At 45.0% G+C, this 19596-nt stretch overlaps 1 protein-coding gene across 2 annotated transcripts in view; it reads left to right on the forward strand.

The window, feature by feature from the left end:
* Positions 1-274: 274 nt before the first annotated feature.
* EVL (Enah/Vasp-like) overlaps positions 275-19596 on the forward strand; it is a 153495-nt gene continuing 134173 nt past the window's right edge. For both annotated transcript variants that reach the window (XM_068947018.1, XM_068947022.1), the window contains exon 1: positions 275-356. In XM_068947018.1, the coding sequence (XP_068803119.1) occupies positions 352-356 (5 nt within the window). In that variant the 5' untranslated portion in view covers positions 275-351. The remainder of the gene's footprint in view (positions 357-19596) is intronic.

The following is a 19596-nucleotide window of genomic DNA, read 5'->3' on the forward strand; positions in this document are numbered from 1 at the left end:
GGGCGCGGAGCGTGCGCGGGGCGGGGCGGCGCGGGGGGCGGCGCGGCCCCGCCGCGCGTGGGAGCGGAGCGGGGCGGCAGCGGCGGCGACGCGGCGCTTTGTCCTGCCCACACACACACACACACAGACACACACACAGGGAGCCGGCAACATGGCCGGGCCGGCCGAGGGGCTGCCGGCCGCCGCCCCGCTGCCCGGCTAGCGCCGCGGGGCCCCGGCGCTGCGAGCGGGGGCGGCGCCGCCGCGGACCCCCCCCCCCGCCGCCGCCGCCGCCGCCGCCGCCGCCCATGCCGCGCCGGGCCCGCGCCGCGCTCAGCCGCTGACCGCCGCGGCGCCGCGCCCGCAGGGAAGATGAGGTGAGCGCGGGCGGGACGCGCAGCGCCGAGCAGCGCAGCGCCGCGCGCGCCGGGTGTCGCCCCTCGAGCGGCGCCGCGCGGGTGTCGGTCGCGGCCGTCCGTGGGGGTGGGGATTTGCCGTGCGAGCGGAGAGAGGTTAAGCACTGCCGCGCTTCCTAGTCCTTCACCGGATGGATAATGCTAGTGGGTGGCGACACGTTTGGCATGTTTGACTGTCATTGCTTAAATCCGTAGGACAGATTATCTCGGGGTTACAGCAGGCTGGGAGCGCCTGGCAGACAGCGCTGCGGTGCAGAGCCGGCAGCTCGCTTACTGCTGCTCTTCCGTGTAGCCGCGAGGTAGAGCCGGGGAGCGAGCTTAGCGCGGCCGTGCCCTGCAGCCCGGAGGGTGCCGCCACATGAGCTTGCTGACTTGGTGCGAGGCTCGTCGTGCTGTACCCTCCGGGCCGTCGGGGAACGACGTGCCGCATTGTAAGAGAGTAGTTCACGAAAGGAGGAAAGCCGTGATTTCTTCAGCGCATCCGGCAGCGTAGGTTGCGCCTGATCTTCCAGCGCCTCTCATCTCGCAGTGGAGCGCTCAGACCTGGAGTTTTCTCGAGGTCACTTTGTCTACTGCGAATATGAAGAACAAAAACGCCATGGTTTTCTGCAGTCAGATAAGCGCCTGGTGGGAGGAAGAGGTTTTGTTTTAATTCATGCACTTCCAAGCAAAACCTCTTTCCTCATTAACTCAAGATTTCAGTTGAGCTGTAGGTGTCTCAGAGCAACTCAGCTTCTGATTCATCTTCTAATACCAGTGATTCTTTCCACTTAATTATTATCTTTAGAAGGCACTTTGGGAAACCTCAAAAATGGAAATGATTTAAAGCCAAATGCCTTCCTGTTGTGCATATTCCATAAATGGCAGGCTTTGCATTACTCTTAGGAAGTCCCCTGTACTTCTAAAAACCTTTGCACACTGTTACGGTTACACTTACTCCAAACGTTATCATCTGTGCCTAGGGTTTGGAGATGCATTGGTTTTTAACATAAACTTCCTCATTTGCTTAAAATTGTGTTCTTGAGGGAGGCCAAAAGCACAGAAGCCTGCAGAGTGCCATGCGACTGGTGTCCTACCTCTCTGGCACCTACACAAAAAAAGTATCTTCATCTGTCTCATCTGGCCTGATAACGATGTTGTTCAGAGCACTCCAAAGAGATCAGCCATCAGACAAAACATGCGTAGTGATGTTTTCTCTTGCTGCATCCTTTTGGGTTAATAGCCCAGTCGATAGAGCCGGTCACCTGTGAAGTAGGAGAGCTGACTTTTGGTCTGCCGGCGGTGGCTCCTAACAGCATCTTTCACCCCGGGGGAGGCACTGCTTTGGCTGGCTGGAGGGTTGGAACAATTCTGAGTTTCTCCTGCTGCAGGTACTCTGCTTCTTCAGTAGGTGGTGAAGAAGAGAGAGAGAAAAGAGAGCAGGAACGAGAGAAACCCAGAAGGAGAGACTGTGAGTTAGGATGCCTTCACCATCGTGCACCCGGAATAACTGAGGGTTTGGGTGCCTCAGAGGTGTGAGCAATAGGGCGTTTTGGAAGGAAGCCTAACTCCAGGAGGGGCATGAGGACTGCCTCATTTCCTCGCTTATTGACTGTGATGGACAGGGAGTTGCTAGGCTGGACACTAATGCAGGGCTGTGCCCAGTCTAGCTAAGAAAGCGGGCAGCTGGAAGTTAGGCTCTGGGTGCTGCACAGCAGTGCTTGGTATATCTGCTCTGAGGTGTTTTTTCCCCTGCGACAATCAGCATCTGCAAGTATAGCACATTTTAAACAGCCTGTTTTTATAATTAGCACTCTTATATTTTAAGGTGCGTGCTTGTTTTGTCTTTTGAGATGTGTAAAGGAGTTCCTGTTTTTATTACTGATTTTTTTCCCTTGATTATACAGCAAGGAAAACTCTGAAGGGAGGGGAATTCATTACTGTATAGGTAGCATACTTCAGTAAATATATATTTACAAAGCACCTAAAACCTATTTCGATAACAATTCCTGTTTAATAAATATAGGTTATATAATTCCGGAAGACCCTAGCAGCCTATACAGTCCTTTAATAAAAACTTTCTTAAAACGTTTGCTTAGCCATGTGTATTTTATTTATACTGCTTTTTGTGGTGAATAGATTACACTGCTATTCTTTGCACAATTGCTACTATGTGATGCTTGCCATTTTAAAGTAAAAATTTTCATTTATATTTTGATAATTTCTTTATGTCCTTGCTTCAAGGGTATAAAATGTGTGTAGTGTGGGTGTACCACAGGTCTTAGTAATAAAACAGGCTATCATAGATATTCTATCTCAAAAGTGGACTGAGATTCCTGAGTGGAAAATGCTAGTGCAGAAGTGTTATTATTTCTTAGTATATAAAAATACTGCTCTAGTACAATAAATAGTGAGGTTATTCTATAGTAGATACTTATTTTTGCAAGAAATAGCGTTAACTCATGTTTGAGGAAATATCTGTGAATATTATTTAGATGGGAATTAAGATTTTTAAATTCTGTCAACATTGGTATAACCACCTTGCGTTCCTTAGTCACAAATGTAGTTTATATGGCATCTATGTTTGAGTGGTCTCCACTGTAAAACAAGGTATAGCATTTGTGGGTTCACCCCTGAAAAAGTCTTCACAGTCCCTCTGACAGAGTCAGTGTCTCTCCTAGCCAACTTAAATTCACCATGCTCGTGGCACGCAGTGTTGTGGGCTTGAGGGGTTTTGAGGTGGGGGGAAGCCTTCCGCCTTGGGCAACTTTTTTTTTCCCCCTAAGTAAAATGTACAGCAAATGTCCGGAGATGGAAACAACCTTGAAAGGGGAGCATTCAGATTAAAGCTATTACTCTCCCCTTACGCAAACTCTTCTTTAGGAATACATGCTGTGATCAAGCCTAAGTTAATGGGTCCAGTACAGAAGTTACTGGAGGAAATGGTGTAATAGTGGTTAATCATCCGTATCATCTCAACGTTTGTTGAGTTTTCTAGCTTTCTTTTCTAAAGTCAACCTTTTTGTTCTGAAATTTCTGCATAGCTGCCAATTCAAAACGCTAAAAAGATGTTGTATTTGTCCCTAATGTAAAGGGACAAAGCAAAAACAGAACTGAATATTCACAGTATAAACATGTTATAATAGCAGGAAGAGCATACATCACTTGCTTCTTAAACCTTTTGTTTTCAGACATAAGCAAGCAAAGTCTTTACATTTGTTCCAGTAGACACAATGTATGAAACATTTCATTGTCTGCTACGTTTTCTACTCGTTCATGAGATAACTCAAAGAGTTTTGCCACCACTTTTGGTGGGAGCTGTATGTATGCAGCATTATCTTTTGTTTTCTTTTCCTTCTTTACTGTGAGTTTCTTTCTGTTTGCCTCTGTAAAAGATTAGGTATCATCAGAGAGAATGTGTTATTTTTATGTATAATGTCATCGGAGGAGTTACCAACCTCACTGGGCCAGTGGCCCGTGTAGCCCCGTGCACCGTCTGCTGCAGCCCTTGGTACCACATCAGGTAGAGGAGAGCGCTCCCGTCTTCCGAGACAGATAACAAACTCAAGCTGTACAGAAAGAAAGTTACTTTTAACCTTGTCACTTAGTAATTGAGTTCTGAGCTGGAGCAGTATGTTTGCAACCTGGCTACTTTTTCTTTCATTCCGTGTAGTTTTTGGAGCGTCCTGTCATTTTCCGTCAGCCGCTGTTTGCTCGGAGGCGTCGCATGGCCCCGGTCCCCGGGGCGCGAGGAGCGCTGGGTGCTGCGGCGATGCCTTTCCTTACTTTTCGACCTGCTGCCCTGCACCCCGAAGCCGGGCTGCGCGCTTTTGTCAGCGTGACTGTACGAGCAAACTCCCTCCCCCGTGGCTGCCAGCGTTAACGTCCGCAAAATCCCAAGCGCGGGAACTACGCTGCTGGCAGAAAATCGCTTTTGTTAGTTCCGCTTAGATCTTCAGAGAGAGAGTTTAGCAGCAGACAGACTCCTTTTATCAGCAAATGTTGTACCTGTGCCCAACGTTGCACAGGTACAACAGGTTGCACAGGGTGGCTGCGCCCGGGTGAGTGCAGCGGTTCGTCCGGGGCAGAGCAGCGCTTGGGTTCAGTGGGCGCGCGGGTACCGCGTGGAGGTGTGGCCAGGGAGGCCAGCTATTCCTCCTCTATGCTCGGTGTTATTCTTTATACTTGAAAAATGATAGTACTTTCTCCTCTTTCAAATAAAGCGTTTCGGCTTTCACAAACTCTGGACGTCTTTTTGTCCGCTCCCGCTTTTTTGAAATCTTTTTCTTGTATTCCTGTTGTAATGGTATAGTCAAGGCTGAACATAGTCTTTCAAGTGAGGGTGTGCGTATCCGTTTTATCTTAATGCTGTGATTTCTTTGCGGGCGTAATCACTTCTGTCCTTTTTCAGCTCATTCAGACTATGTTAAGCAACAGGCACCCTCATGCAGAACAGCTCCCTGTTAGACGTATGTCATGGTTAAATGTGTCTGCGTAGTCTTTCGTTGTACTTGCTGTTTCTTAGCTAGGTGTTTCCTTGTGACAGTACAACACTTTTCCCGTTCTAAGTATTTAACAGTCTCTTGTAAGAAATCATCACAATCTTTCTAAAAGCACAAATGCATTTTAAGCTCAAATAACTTATTGAATCTCGCAGGGTAGCGATTTTGTGATTTCTTTCCTTATTTTCTTGATGTCCACTGCAGTTTCTGTCAGTTCTGGGCACTGTGGAAGATGTGCAGTGTTGAATCTCTGCTTTTGTTTTAGGTTCAGTGATTGAAAGTGTTTCTAAAGTTGCTGCCAAATTAAAATGAATCCTGACAAAAGTTCCGTCCCAATAATTACAGAATTAAAATAAAATAAAGTGAAAGAGCTATAGATTTTTTTGTATCTGAGAAGTTCACTGTAGACATTTTATGTTTCTTTGCTAAATCTGCATCGGAATCTTAATATTTTCTCCTCCACTTCCTATTGAGTTTTTTTTAGTTTTGGATCATGTCCCAGTGTTACCCTTCATTGCAGTAGATAGGTGGTGAAAGCTCTGTACTCCATTGTGCGTTGGTATTGTTCCTACAAGAGGATGGGGCATTTCAGTATACATTTTCTGTTTTTACTGCAGTCATCTCAGAAAGCTTGTGATCCCTAATGTTCCTCCTCCCCCATTTTTTTTCCCTCCACCTTATGGCTAGTTTCAATTTCTTGGGAGCACTGAGAAGAGGTAATGTAGCTGTGCCACTATTTCTTCGTCTCGCTCTGTCTTTCTCCCTTAGGCAGATCCCATCAGCTGTCCCCTACCCAAGACTTCCATTTTGTCTGCTTTTTGACCTAATGCGTTATAATGAGGTGGAGCAGCTGAAAGCAGCCTTGCTGCATCTCTGAGTTTCCACAAAGACGCGTTTGAACTGTTCTCCCCGAAAGCATTCCCCTTGCCTACAGGAATGCGGGCCTCCGTGGCATGATGCAGCACCACAAGAGGAGACCTCTGGCCAGGCTGGCCCAAAGACCCCATGCAGTGAGTCATGGTAGCGCAGAGCATTGCTCTGGTTAAGCTGCCTTGTTTCTGGCCAATTATCCCATGGGGAGTTTTGTAGCGTAGGAGGAGGCTATTCCCAGCCCCAGGGCTGGCTGCGATGTTGGAGCGGCACCATGGCACAGTGCGGATGTGCGTTAGTGGGGCACCTCGGGGGTACCCGCTGGCAGGCGGTGCTCAGGGAGCGGAGCTGCGTGTCCCCTGGTAATGCGCTGAGGGCGTCATGGTCTGAGTGACGACCATGTGAAATTGAAAACAGTTTAAATTTGAAGGGTGTTGGGTTTTTTTTTTTTCCTACTTTCTCTCTCTTTAGTTTCTGGAATGTTTATGGCTGCAGAACTTTCCTTTCCTGGGAGGCTTTGCCTTTTTGCATTGAGGCAAACAATCGGAATTGTATTGACAGCCTTTCCAAAACTATTCTTGACTTGAGAGTTATAAAAGTATTAAGTATTTCTATTTTTTTAACTGGAGGAGACAGAACGGGCGAGTCCTTACCAAAAAATTTGAGCCAGGAAAACTCCTTTGCATTTCTGTTTGTCAGAAGTGTCGTTCTGTACCATCGCAACAACGAATGACGCGTTACATTTCACTGGGTATTTCACAGTGCTGGTGTGAGAGACAGGCATGGGGGCCAGAAAACTTTGATTTTCTTTCTTGATACAGACATTCAAGCGAGACATTTGTTTCCAGTTCAGTGTTAGCTTATACATTTCTTCAGAATTCTCACTGCTGCTCCCCTCGGCGGTGCCAAGTGAGCTGTGTGCAGTTTGATAGGGTGAACCATATCATGAAGTCCTTATATGCAAAGACAGAAGAAGAGAGAAATCTCATCTGCCATAAACGAAGGATGTACATGGGGTAGGAACAAGCCGGAGGCAGAAAGATATGGGCAGTTTGTCCTGGCATCACCAGAAATGTTTATGGAGCCATTTCTCCAGGGAGTGTTATTCCTGCAAATTAATGAGGCTTTTACTGAGATGCTAGTCCTGCTGTTCCTCCTGTCCACTACAAACACTTCTACCCAGGCTCCACAGCTCTTGAATTACAAACCATGTAGCCTAGCTGGTAGTGTGGATGAGCCTTGTACCCAATCCAAACAAAGTATTCCCTATCTGAGCTCATGGTCCTTTTTCTCTTGAGGCTTTGAAGGCAGATCTTGTTCAGGTTAGTAATTTGTTCCTCAGGCAGTAGGTGTCATTCCTGCAACTTGAGATCTCAGTTTTCTTCTTTCATCAGTTTTGCGTAGGTGCCCAGAAGGATAGACAGGTTTTTCTCTGATTTACAGGCGAAAAAGCTGTGTCGAGCAACTTGGCTTACTGTAGGGCAATGAATTGTAGCCCATGCCATGGGGTGCCTTGCGCAGGTGCAGGTGGATGCACTAGCAGGGAGGATGTGGTGACTGAGGTCTAGCTTTATGATGAGGCTGTTCAGACCTGAGCGCTGGTCGTTAGCTCCATGGTGCAGATAAACGGTGCTTTGTAGGCCTGTCTGCAGCTGTTAAATCTCTTATTCCTTTTGGCGTTATTTCTTTATCTGCTGGAGGATAACAATACTTACCTGAGGGGGAATTAAGAAGATTAAGTGGCTAGGTCTCAGTCTAGCACAGGATTTAAGAGTATGCTTAAGCTTGGTCCTATTGAAGTCCTTGCTTTGCTAGAATGGAGATTCCTGTTCAGAGAGCATTTTTGGGGCTTATTTGTACTGAGTGCTAAGCACTATTATAATGTCCCTTGTGTTCGCCATACTCCTCCCTTTTCCTTTTTCCCTTTCATATCCTTCTTTTCTTCTTCTTGGTCAGAATGTGCATTGCTTCCTTCCTGTGCTTCATTTCTTTATCCCTCGTAACACATCTCCCCGTAAGCCACTCCCTCTGTAACGAGGAGATCTGGAAAATACACTGAAATGGTATTAGTGAGAAGTAGGTCCATGGTCACCATAATCCCTTTAATTGCATGTTGCATCCTTTTTTCTGTAGCTTACATCTGATCAGGATGTTGGCTGTAATAATGTTCCCTGTGCGCGCTTGAGTGTATGTTTGCATGTGTTCCCCCACGTGCAGCAGCTGGAAGCGTTAAACACAATTGGGACTGCTGAAAGCTGATAGATAGCTTAAATCCGTAAAGAAAAGTGGAAAAGCTGTAACTGTGAAATAAGTCTTTTCTGTTAGCATGTGCCTTGGATGAGTAGGAATATGACTTCAGCACTGAATAAACCAGTGTTACTTAACTTGCGGTTTGTGGTCCATAGGACATCAAAAGATAGCTCAGAAATGCCTGCAAAAACCTTATAATCAGAAACCAAAGAGTTAAAATTGTCCACATATGCACACATTTTCATGCAGTTGGTAGGTATGTAACCATGCCCATTAACTTTTTACTGTTATTATTACCTAGTTAAGAGGTTTTTAATGCTAAAATTGTGAGTATTAGACAACTCTGTTTTGTCCGTTACCTTCATTCCCTCCTGCCAAGCAGTAGCGGGGATATGACAAAATCCGTGAATTCCTTTTTGAAAAGGATTTGTGATTTAAAGGAGAGAAATACTGGACTAGCATATTTTGACAGAATGAGGTAACTTTAATATTCTATCTTTATCATGTATTAGCGTGGAGTACTGCAATGCATTTGCATGCTAATCTTTCCATTAAATAACTAAATACATCATCTAGGTGGATCTAAGTCAATTTTAGATCCCACAGCTGTTTTAAGAAATAAGGGTTTGAGTCAACAAAATAAAACTGCCTTGCCGTTCTCAGGCAATTAATTTCTTGACCAATCAGATAAATATAATGCCAGAGCATGGCGTTATATATTTATTTTACCTGTTGGTTTAATGAAAAGTCCTTTATCTTTCCTTGTTTGTTGTTTATTTTGTCTGGTATTAAGAACCTTCTCTGAATAAATGGATTGAAGGTTTATGCTGTTTCATTTAGCTTCAGTAAGCACGATATTTTCCATTAGAGGAGTTAACTGAAGTCCTGCTTTGTCAGCTGTTGCCAAAGTAAGCAGTAACTTGTAACACAGAGTCTTATTCCTCCACCCCAACCTGGTGTTATGATAGATATTCTCTCTTTGGGGTAGAGTGGCTGTTGTGAAAGAATAACACCAGTCAGGGAACTTGCTATTTTTAGCATGGTAGGTTTTCCGTTTAAAGTGTAAGTGGAGGAAATGAGGAAAGTACAGTGTGGAAGGGAGTGGATTTGTATCTGTTTGTGGACACAAGGGTATCAAGCATACTAAATTTCACTTTTTTTGGCAAGTGCTGCTGTTTTAACTCCAAATCTTGTTGACAAAAGACGTGCAGGACCACGATGATGTAGGTGTCATGTCAGATATAGACTCTGCCTTTGGTAAAGTGGTCAAGTCTCAGTGAATTCAGGGGGGATTAGGGCAGGGAACTGATTTTGATTATGCATGAATTGAGGTGAGAAGCCAAATGAAGGAGCTTTCTAGAGTCTTGACCTGTTGATTCTTGATATTGTATTTATCAGGTTTAATTGGTGTTAGGTTGTTATCTTAAATGCTACTTCACAGTGTATGAAACGCGCACAACTATGAAAAAGATTTCTGTGATGGGTGGTGATCCCTGAGGCTTTCTAACTCACACATAACTAGAGCCAGTCCGAAGTGATGCCTTGCTCTACCTGCAAGTCAGCCTGGAGACAGCCATTCCTCTCCATCCTTGGGGATTTCAGCTGCTCTGACCGTGTCTAGTATTGGAGGCAGGAGAAAAGCTGGCTGATGTTGTGGCATTCAGGTCCTAATCTTGAAGAGACCAGTACACGTTCTTGACCTTATTATTGAGAACAGCATCCTTGGTGTTTGTGAGCCTAGTGACCATTGTGATAAGACTACTGACCATAATAAATGAAAGTACGTGTGCAAATCTTGACAGAATTGGGGTCTCACAGAGCACTGGAATCTGGTGGGTTCATCTGAGGACACAGCTCAGTGGAGGAAGTGTTGTAACTTTTAGGGAGGAAATCAAAAGCTACCCTATTCCTTTCTTGGGTATGGAAGTCCTCACTTGTAACATATTGAAATAGGAACATAAACATCTCTTACTTCAAATATTTTCCCCTACATAAACAATTATTTAGCCTGAAAACTCTGCAATAAATGGGAAAAGAACCCTTGCCTCCAAAAAAAATCTTTCCTCTCATCTCATCCTCTTAGGTTCTGTGCAGTATCTGTTACCTTGCCGTTGAACTTTACTTTTTAGGTGTGGATTGCAACCTGAAATTAAAACAGAGATGTGAGAGTGGGCTACAGAGCACAAAACTGAGGAAGGAAGAGAGGGGAAAAAAGGGGAGGCAGGAGGGGGAGGATAGGACAACGGTGACCGAATACTTCACTTGCCAGGGTTTCTTGCCGTGTGTAAGAAGCAAAACATAACCTTGACTTTTAATTGATTGCCTTTAAAAAAATGTACGGACTTTGGGGAGGAAAGAGAAAAGGAGTGAGTAGAGGAGGACTGATGGTTGGTCACAGAGAGAGGCCTCAGCGTGGTGGTGCCTCAGGATGCGTCAAGTTGAGGATGAAAAGAGGAAGCAGTGCCAGGAGGGAGAAGATGTGTGGTCCAGGAGCAGAGTTAAAGAGAAGTGGCGCTTGTGGCTGCTGCAGCCATCCCAGTGATAGAGGTGAGGCCATGGTGGCCATGGGGACAGTCGCTTGGTGGGCAGTCTGCCAGAGGTTGCCTGAAGGTCAGCTGCTAGATGCCTGTGTGTCTGTTTTGTCCTATTTTGCCCTAAACAAAAGCACTACCAGAACTGTGTGCCTGCAACTCTTTACTGGATCTCAGAAAACCTAAAGCAGGGTACTATTTTAAAATTGGGAGGTGAGAAATATGAGAGCGTTACAGAAAGAGCAGGGGAGACAGAGCCAGGCGCTGAACTAGGGAAGACAGGAACAAGTTTGTGAGAGTGATAAATGTGCATGAGGGCATGTCTCAAGCTGTGAAGCTCATTCAGAGAGCTGTAGATGCCATTTTCCTCTTTCGCAGCAGGTATTTAGCTCTTACGGCTGTCCCGCACCGAGCTGGAGTCACGGCTCTGTTACTGGTGCAACTGGTTGTATCCTATGCTTCTGTACTGAAAGAAATGCATTATTTCCTGCTGGGTCAGTCCCTTGAACCAGTTCACCATGGAGCTGCATAAATGTTTGTCAGCACCAAGCCATGGTGTGGGTAGGCATGGGAAGGACGATCGCGTGGTGGAGCTGGGTCCCTCGAGGTGGCTCCAGTAGTAACGCTTTGCTGCCTCTGGCCCTCACCGCAGAGCAACCTAATGCTTACAGGAGCACAAATTTAAATCACTACATAGTCTGATTAACCCAGTGGTTGGCTAAGGATTTCCACACTAAGTTACTAGAACAGTAGTCCCTTTTCCTTGTAAAGGGATGCTTTATCTAGCCTCTTATTTTTTATACTGCTCTCCAGTCTTTACTCTCTTTGTCCTTTTGGTCAAGGTCTATTGCTATAGGCTTAGTTGCACCCCAACCCTAGCTGTCAGCTGTTATTGCCATCAGGGTCTATACGTCATTCATTTACTTTGGAGATTTGGACACCTTTTGTGACCCTTAGAGATGATAAACCTGAGTGGACACTGCAAAACAACCAAAACACCTGAAGGTTCCCTGAACAAACATTTTAGCGGTATGCTGGGGTATTAGAGGCTATGGTTAAGCCTGATGTGGCTGAAGTCCTTGTCTTCTATTTCGATACAATACAATTATAATCTAATATCAATTTCTGTCTGTGATTTCCCACCAAGTGTGTCTGTGATAGGCCTGAATTGCAGTTCAGCCTCACAGATGGTACCTGCATCACAGAGAATATGAGATGACTAGTGCCCTAAATATGACGGAATACATTTATCTACACATCTCTGTATACAGAAAAATGTCTTTCATGGGAAAAAACCTAGGCCTATAACAGGAGAGAGAGAGTTCGGTGGAAGACTCTGGTGACTCTGCAAGGTTTAGATTGGGGTAATCAAAATTAGAATAAGACCTTAGTACGGTGAATGGATATGACAAGTGGCTTTAACATCTGCCTGAAGATGTTGCCTTTTATAAATTTTATTGTTCTGTTATAAAGAACAGCTTTGACAACTGCTGTATTTTTCTAAAAGTATGAAACATTTCAAATATTTTGGTGACCTGCTATTTAAAAAATAACCATATCAAATGCCTCAGCTTCCTTGAGGATTGTCTCATTTTCCTTTAGGACATGCATTTGTAATGAGCCATTAAAATCCATTCAGATATTGCAAATGCAGGACGACTGAGAGGTGAGGACTTGCAGAGTCTGGTTCTCTCACTCTCTGGTCTCTGGATTCCAGATGAATATTAGCAAAGATGAAAAGACAGGGGAAAGCATTCACAGAAGGGGAACATGCAGACCTTCTAGCATGCCCTGAACAGGATGTGCAGCCTCTAGTATCCCTTTCCTGGGGAATGAATTCATTGATGGTTCAAAGCTGTTGAATTTGGGGGGAGTTTTCCAGTATCTCTTCTATTCTCTGCTATCTATTTCTATTCTAAAGCTGTCTGCATAAGGACGTGAAGGAAAACGAATCCAAATCACTTAAAACATGAATGTAAAGTGAATTAGGTAAACTACATTAAATCATTGTATACATTCTCTAATTCAATGTTCAAGTGACCTTAATTTGATTGAGCTTAATTCACATCAAAGTAAATTTTGCTACATATGAAATAGGGTTGATTTAATTAATAATGAGAGTGTCTGCAGGGATCTAATGTGGTTTAATTCATTAAAGAAATGTTAATTCAGATTACCTTTCTAAAGTTTCCTCATCTAGATAAACCCTACAGCACGGCTGATGAGTTATGCCTAATCTGGTGTAGTTGTGGGTCGGCCTCCTCTGGCTCTAGAAGGACATTCCCACCCCTTCCCTTGTGTGGGACTTCATGACCATTTGGCTGGGAGATGTCTTGTTAATTTGTTAATCCAAACGAGGTAAGCCTGGCAGTTTTCTGTTGGATTAGCCAGCTTTTGACCTGTGGCTGTGCAGTGCTCCACAGGGCAGAGGATGGAGCGTGAATGTGTGATGAAGGTAGAGGAGCAGCTTCCAGCTGAACCAGACTCGGGGCCAGAGAGACAGAGCTCTGTGCTGGCAGGAGGAGAATATCGGCTCCTTGGGCTGCAGCCTTTCCTGAAACAACATGGTACAGCCAGAAGACTGCATGCTGTCCCCGGTGACTGTCTCGCTTTGCCCGCTGCCTCAGGTCAGCTCTTTCTACAGGAGATGCCCTGCTTCAGGAGCCTATTTATAAGCTGGAATTTCACTCCCCGTCATATTACGTAAGACTTGGACTAGATGAAGTCACGAGGCTTGCTGGAGTTGCTTAAAATGAGACTACATTGAGTCTGATTTGCTCAACTTCTAGGTGCAAGTTTCATGTATTGGCTCTGGCTTGCACTGTTCTTTGGCTTTTTCTCTCTTTCTTTTGCCCATGTACCTTTTGAGTAGCTATCACCAGTATCTTGTGCTTTTAGTATAAACACAACTTCTACTGACCCACTTTCTTATAGCTTTTCTTCCTTTTCTGTCTGTGGCTTTTAAGTTTTGTGATTATATTTTTAGCCTCATGATTATTGCAGAAATGGATATGTAATTGCAAAGATAGGACATGTAGAATGGCTGAGACCTGTATATATGTGTGTAGAGAGAGACAGAGAGAGAGAGAGAGAGATTTGTTTTATTTTGTTTTCCTAAGGAAGAACTTACTCTGTTTGCAAAGGATTGGGGTTTCATCCAAAAAACTTTATTCTGCTCTCGTACTTTAGGAGTAAAATAAGTAGGAAAACTGATTATTATCAATAGTCAAAATGAAACTATTGCAGTGCCTTGAGGAGAAAGATGGTTTATAACTGTGAATTAGTTATAGCAAAGTTGGTTGAGTTTCATAGCTTTTTGTTTCCTTTGAAGAGGAGTAAACTGCTATTTGAAAAATAGAGATATGACCTGAAACCTGGTCTGAACTTTAACATGAACCCTAACTTTGATGCTAAAGTCTTTGGACTTTGGAAGACTGGAAGAGAGATGATTTTGTGCTTCAAAATTCTCTTGACATCTATTCCCAGAGTACTAGAAAATGGTTATTGTTGTCCCTGTTAGTATCTTCACACCTTCAAGTTTCAGCTTGCACAGACAGCAATGCCAAAACAGTGCCCAAGGGATGCTGTCAAACTTGCAACCCCCCTTCTTGGGGTTTGGTTCATTCTGTCTTGAAGCCAGGATTTGAAACTACTGAATTGTACCTATCACATCCTATTTTAATAGCACACCCAGACACTTACGAACAATGTGCTTCTTCATGAGGCGATGAAAATCAGTGCAGCTTTGAAAAGACATGCTCTTTAAAGTCGTGGCCTTATTTGGGAAGTTGCTGGAAGCTTGGCTGTTGCAAGAGAATATTTTGGCTCTGTGACAGTTTCCTTTATACGGTTCTCCAGTGAGGAATCCTCTCTGTCTGTGCAGTGATGACTAGCGAGTGTTGCATGCCTTTTTTCCTACTCAGGAATATTTGCTGCAGGAGAACCCAATACATTGGTCAAAAGAGATCAAACACCTCTTTGGACCTCTGTTTGGCCCAGAATATGTAGAGACACCAGGTTTACCAAGCTAGGCTGAAAAAACTTATGGTAATTTGATTCTTGAGCAGATTCAGTTGTTTTTATTGTAACTACTTCTCTACACCCGTCTTTCCCTATACTTACCTGTTGAGTGCTACCTTCTGTTTATGCAAACATGGGGGTTTTTTTAGGAATAACTCTGTCTGCCAACATCGTTATTTTCTTTATGCTCCTTGGGAGCATTTTCTTTATATTCTTGGTTCTTTGGGAACAGTGGTAGGATAAAACAGCCTTTATGACGGAGGTAAATGACAAACTGAAGGGAAAGGTGTCAGAAACAGAAGTGTTTTAGACATAGAGTTGCATCAGGAAAATGAGAGAGGAGAGAGAAGATTATCATAGCAGCTTTTTGAAATGACTTGAAAAGACATAGTTGAAAGAGAAAGAGGGATTAGAGAAGAAAGTCGCCATAAACTAGAAATTGCTATGCCTGTTACTGAATCTCTTGTCTGTATGAAAAACTGGTGGAATATAAAGACACTGCAGAGAATGAAGCACCATCATTTAGGGAAGTCCTGAGGGAAGAGAACCTCAAGGCCACTCTGATGCTGGAGACCTGGGGCACAGCAACGAGTGATACCATATGGATCTGTCATGGCACCTATACCAAAAAGGTACCCTCAAGCATCAAGAATACTATTAGATAGTGATCGTTTGGGTGCAGGTCGGCATAGTCCAGCTGTGGGGCTACGACCTGCCCTTGGGGGTTTATACCCTATGAAGAGTACAAAAATACCCTTCTCTCCCGGATATTGGACCTTCTCCTCCATGTGTCCTTATTGGGTTTCCTTTGACCTGTTCTTCCCTTTCTTGTGCTCTTTTCTGTTTCCAAGGACATAGGGAGGGAGCTGCGTTGACTAGTCTCTGTTCCTTGCCCTACACCGCTGCAGAAATGAAGGCAGTGTTCAGCCAGCACTGACCTGCCTCTGGAGAGGGCAGGTGGAGGGGCAGGAAGAGACTGCAGCTGGGGCAGCCCAAGCATCCAGCTTTGCTTATATTTCACATGCACCAACACTACCACAGCTTTGCTGTCTGATGATAGTAGTGTCACTTAATGCTGCGCTCTTGTACAGCACCCATAGGTATTAGGGGTGGTGCCAATGCTAGGGGTTGAAAAAGCAAGATACTTGTAATGTTAGAGAGCTTGAGCTGTTGGCAACAGATGCATGAAAGGCAGCTAGGAACGTGAGGCCGGAAACAGCAGGCATCAGGTTAGAGAGGCCGATCTGCAGTGCTCTGAGATAGAAATGCTAGTTCAAAATGCATATCAGTGGCTGGTCATGCTCATCTGTCTTTACCTCCAAAGATGAGGGAAGTAAGATTTGGCTCATGAAGAAGTACTTTGTTCTTGAAAATATGAGTCTGTTGGCTATACTGAATTGGTGCCTAGCTCCATTTCAAACGCTCTGGAGTATCCAAGTGATCTGTATGTGGCTGACAGCCGATGGGTGAGCAGAGCCGAGCTGGATGCCAAGCATTGTACCCTGGGGCATCTCAAACGGTGCTGGACACCTGTGTTTAGACAATTGGTTCGAACCCCAAGCAGCGCATGCCAGGATGGATTGCAGCAAGACTATGCAATATTCAGCACTGAGCACCGCTGGGAGGAAAAAGTTTTTGTCTATTGCAGCTTGCTCTGGGGATTGGTGTACAAAATCCAGTCAGTGGATCTACAGCCCATACTGGTCTGACTGCAAAACTTGCTCCTTATTTCCCCTTTTTTCCTTTCCTGGTTTTTGGGAGGAATGTTCTACCTTCTTTGTGCAGTTTTGGGATGAAAAAGAGTGGATCCCACTGCTTTACACTAGGGTGCAATGCAGCTGTGAGCCGGGCTAGATGTCTTGTGTGGCTTCTTGCTATTCTAGTTGGAGTGATGAAAATGCCCCGGTCAGCATAGTTAGGGAGGCAGTAGGTATTACACTGAGCTTGATTCATGGTAGCTAGAGGAAGTTGCATTGCTGCTCCTTACTTGGCTGTAAAATTGCTACTAGCAGTACCAAGGGTAGTTAATCACAGTTGTAAAGCCTAAGTAGGCTTTTTTTAAAGATACTGTGAGAAAATGGGATAATTCAGTTGAAAAATGATAAGCCTTGCAATTAGAGCTGGGCAGGTAGCGTGCTGACCTCAGACTCTGCTCTCCCTCCTGAGCTGCTGCAAAAAATGTTGCTGCCTCTTGAGCAATGCTGCTGGATGGCCAGGGGCTGGGGCTGCTCTGGCGTTGGAATGATGGTTTGATTTTTCCAAAATCTCTCAAATTTGGACTGTGGAGAGAACACAGGCCTGGGAGCTGGCAGAGCCAAAATGAGAATTCAGACTTCAGCAATAACTGTGTTATGCAATCCTGAAACAGATTGCCTGGCATCCCTGACTTGCACATTTTCCTCCTGTGAAATACAGACTGTATTATATAACTCACAGGAAAACTAGGAGAGTTATGGATAATTTTGAATATGGAAAGCAAAGGAAGGCAAAAGAAGGTGCCCCAGAGGTGGGGCTTGTGTTATTGTTAAGCTTTTTTATGAACATGAGTACTTGTCCTTTTGTTAGGAAACTGAATCTCATCCCCACTACCTGTGGAAACTGGAGGATTGATCACATTCAGGTGATGGCGGGGTCCTGAAAGCTGACCGGGTTGAACTGTGGAAGGCCTTTTGCTATGACGTTTTGTAATTTGCATGCATTTAACTCAAAGGTGTAACATGCAGCTTATGTAAAAAGACATTTTTCTGTTAGTTTTGACACTTCCTTTAATTTGTCAGACCTAATAACATTTCCCTGGAGACCTACCCTTTCCGTTTCCAAGAGGTCTTGCAGCAGTGGCAAAGAGCAACAGGAGTTGTAATATCAACCAGTTCCATTAAAAAAAAAAAGAAGAAAAAGAAAAAGTTCTTCAAACTTCAGTCTTTCCTTACATGAAGAACAAAGAAGGGATACAAACATGATATTTAAAACAATACTTTGCAACTCAAACTGTTCGCTCTGCTTGTGATTTGTCATGGAACGTCATACAATATATCACCTTGCTATATGGCTCACGTGGGGTCTTGCTGATGCTCTGCAAATAAATTGGTACTGCTGACGGAAACCTAACCCCTAGCCATGCTGACTCTTTGCAAAATTCAGTCTTGCCAAGCCACGTACATTTCCGAGAAGGCTATCCCAATGTTTTAGAATATAATCATGGCCATCTCCAGCTTTATAGGAAGAAAGCATGAAGCCTCAACTTTGTTGTCTAGATGCATTGATGCTTTTTGAGTGCTGCAGAAGGCCCTGCACTTTGGCACTTAAACTGTCCAAGTCTTGCCAAAGTGCTTGGGACAGGTAAGGGGTAGGTATAGTATTCCTCTGCTATGTGTATTTTACTTAGGCAGCATCTCTCATCAATAAATAAATTTCATCTGAGATGCGTTATCACAGGGGGGAAGGTTGTGGGAGTGCCCTCATGTTTCTTGCATGGTGTGATGTGCTGCTAGAGGGATGTCCAGGATTCTTTTGGATTTCGGGGTTAGTTGCACTGAACTCGAGAGATCATCATTTGTCAGATATAAGAATTTATTAGATCTAAGCGGTTCTACACATATGATGGACACTGGACAACACTAAACAATTAACAGCAGACGATCTACAAGTATAGCAAAGCTAAGAAGTATAGTAAAGAACTACAAACAGACTACACATATCAGAGCTCTACGGTTAAGCCATGGAAGCACAGTACAATGACTGTTCTTGGATGCATGGGATAATGACCGCTCTCACCCTTTCCTTGTCCTTGTGGGCCACCCCTCCGGTAGAGTTTTCCCCGGATTGTTCTCACCACGCTTGAGCTGCGCCAAGAGGATTCAGGTTCTCTCTGGCAGTTGGCATCAGGGGCATCCCCGCTGATGGGTGGGTTGTCAGGTCCTCAGGCCAGCTGACGGTGAGTCTGAGTCCATGCAGAGGTATGTGGCTTACTTTCTTTTACCCTTCCCGGGCTTAGTTCATTATTCAGTTAATCAGTGCCAGACCATAGTTGGACAGCGGAACAGATGGCCTCAGGTGATAACAGTATGGATACCAACAGGATGGTCAACAGAATGCTCAGCAGTACAGTCAACAGATAACAGTACACACATTCAACAGCTCTCAGTACGCACATTCAGCAAATATCAGTACGAAATTCCAGGGTACCTAGATGCTTACAGTGTGAGTCTGCGGTGTCACTTCTCCTTTGCTTACTGGGTTTGCTCTGCACTCATGAGGTCACTTGAGGGCTGTGGCAACCCCACAGTGCGGTGGCTCTGGCTGTGATGCACCCAGGGTTCCTAAACTCTTGGGGAGCATCCCACAGCAAACCGCTCTTCTGTGGGCTGCACCATCCAGAGTCCCACGTTTACCTGTGTGGCACCTATCACATGGCAGCTGCCGAAGCAGCCAGGCACACTTTGGGAGCCGATTGCGCTATGCCAAAGGAGAGGGAAGTTCCTATTTGCAGGGTCACTGAGGTTGGCAGGGACCTCTGGAGCTCGGCTAGTCCAACCCCCTGCTCAGGGCAGGACCCCCAGGTCCTTCTCTGCAGCAAGGTCCTTCTCTGCTCTCTAGCTGGTGCACCCCCAGCCTGTACTGCTGCATGGGGTTATTCCTCCCTGGGGGCAGGACTTTGCATTTCCCTTTTGTTGAACCTCAGGAGTTTCCTGTCAGCCCATTTCTCCAACCTGTTGAGGACCCTCTGAATGGCAGCACAACCATCTGTCGTATCAACCGAATGTTATGTCATCCGCAAACTTGCTGAGGGTACGCTCTGTCCCGTCGTCCAGGTCATTAATGAAGATGGTAAACAGTGTGGGCCCTGTTGGCGACAGGCCTCCAGCTGGACTTCGTGCTGCTGATCACAGCCCTGTGAGTTCAGCAGTGCAGCCAGCTTTTAGTCCACCTCGCCATCCACTTATCTAGCCTGTACTATATTGGTTTGTGTACAAGGATGTGATGGGAGATGGTGTTGAAAGCCTTATTAAAGTCAAGATTCATCTGTACAGAGTAGGCCAGAGCCTACGT

This window comes from Struthio camelus, chromosome 5 (assembly GCF_040807025.1).
Source record: "Struthio camelus isolate bStrCam1 chromosome 5, bStrCam1.hap1, whole genome shotgun sequence".
Taxonomy (NCBI): domain Eukaryota; kingdom Metazoa; phylum Chordata; class Aves; order Struthioniformes; family Struthionidae; genus Struthio; species Struthio camelus.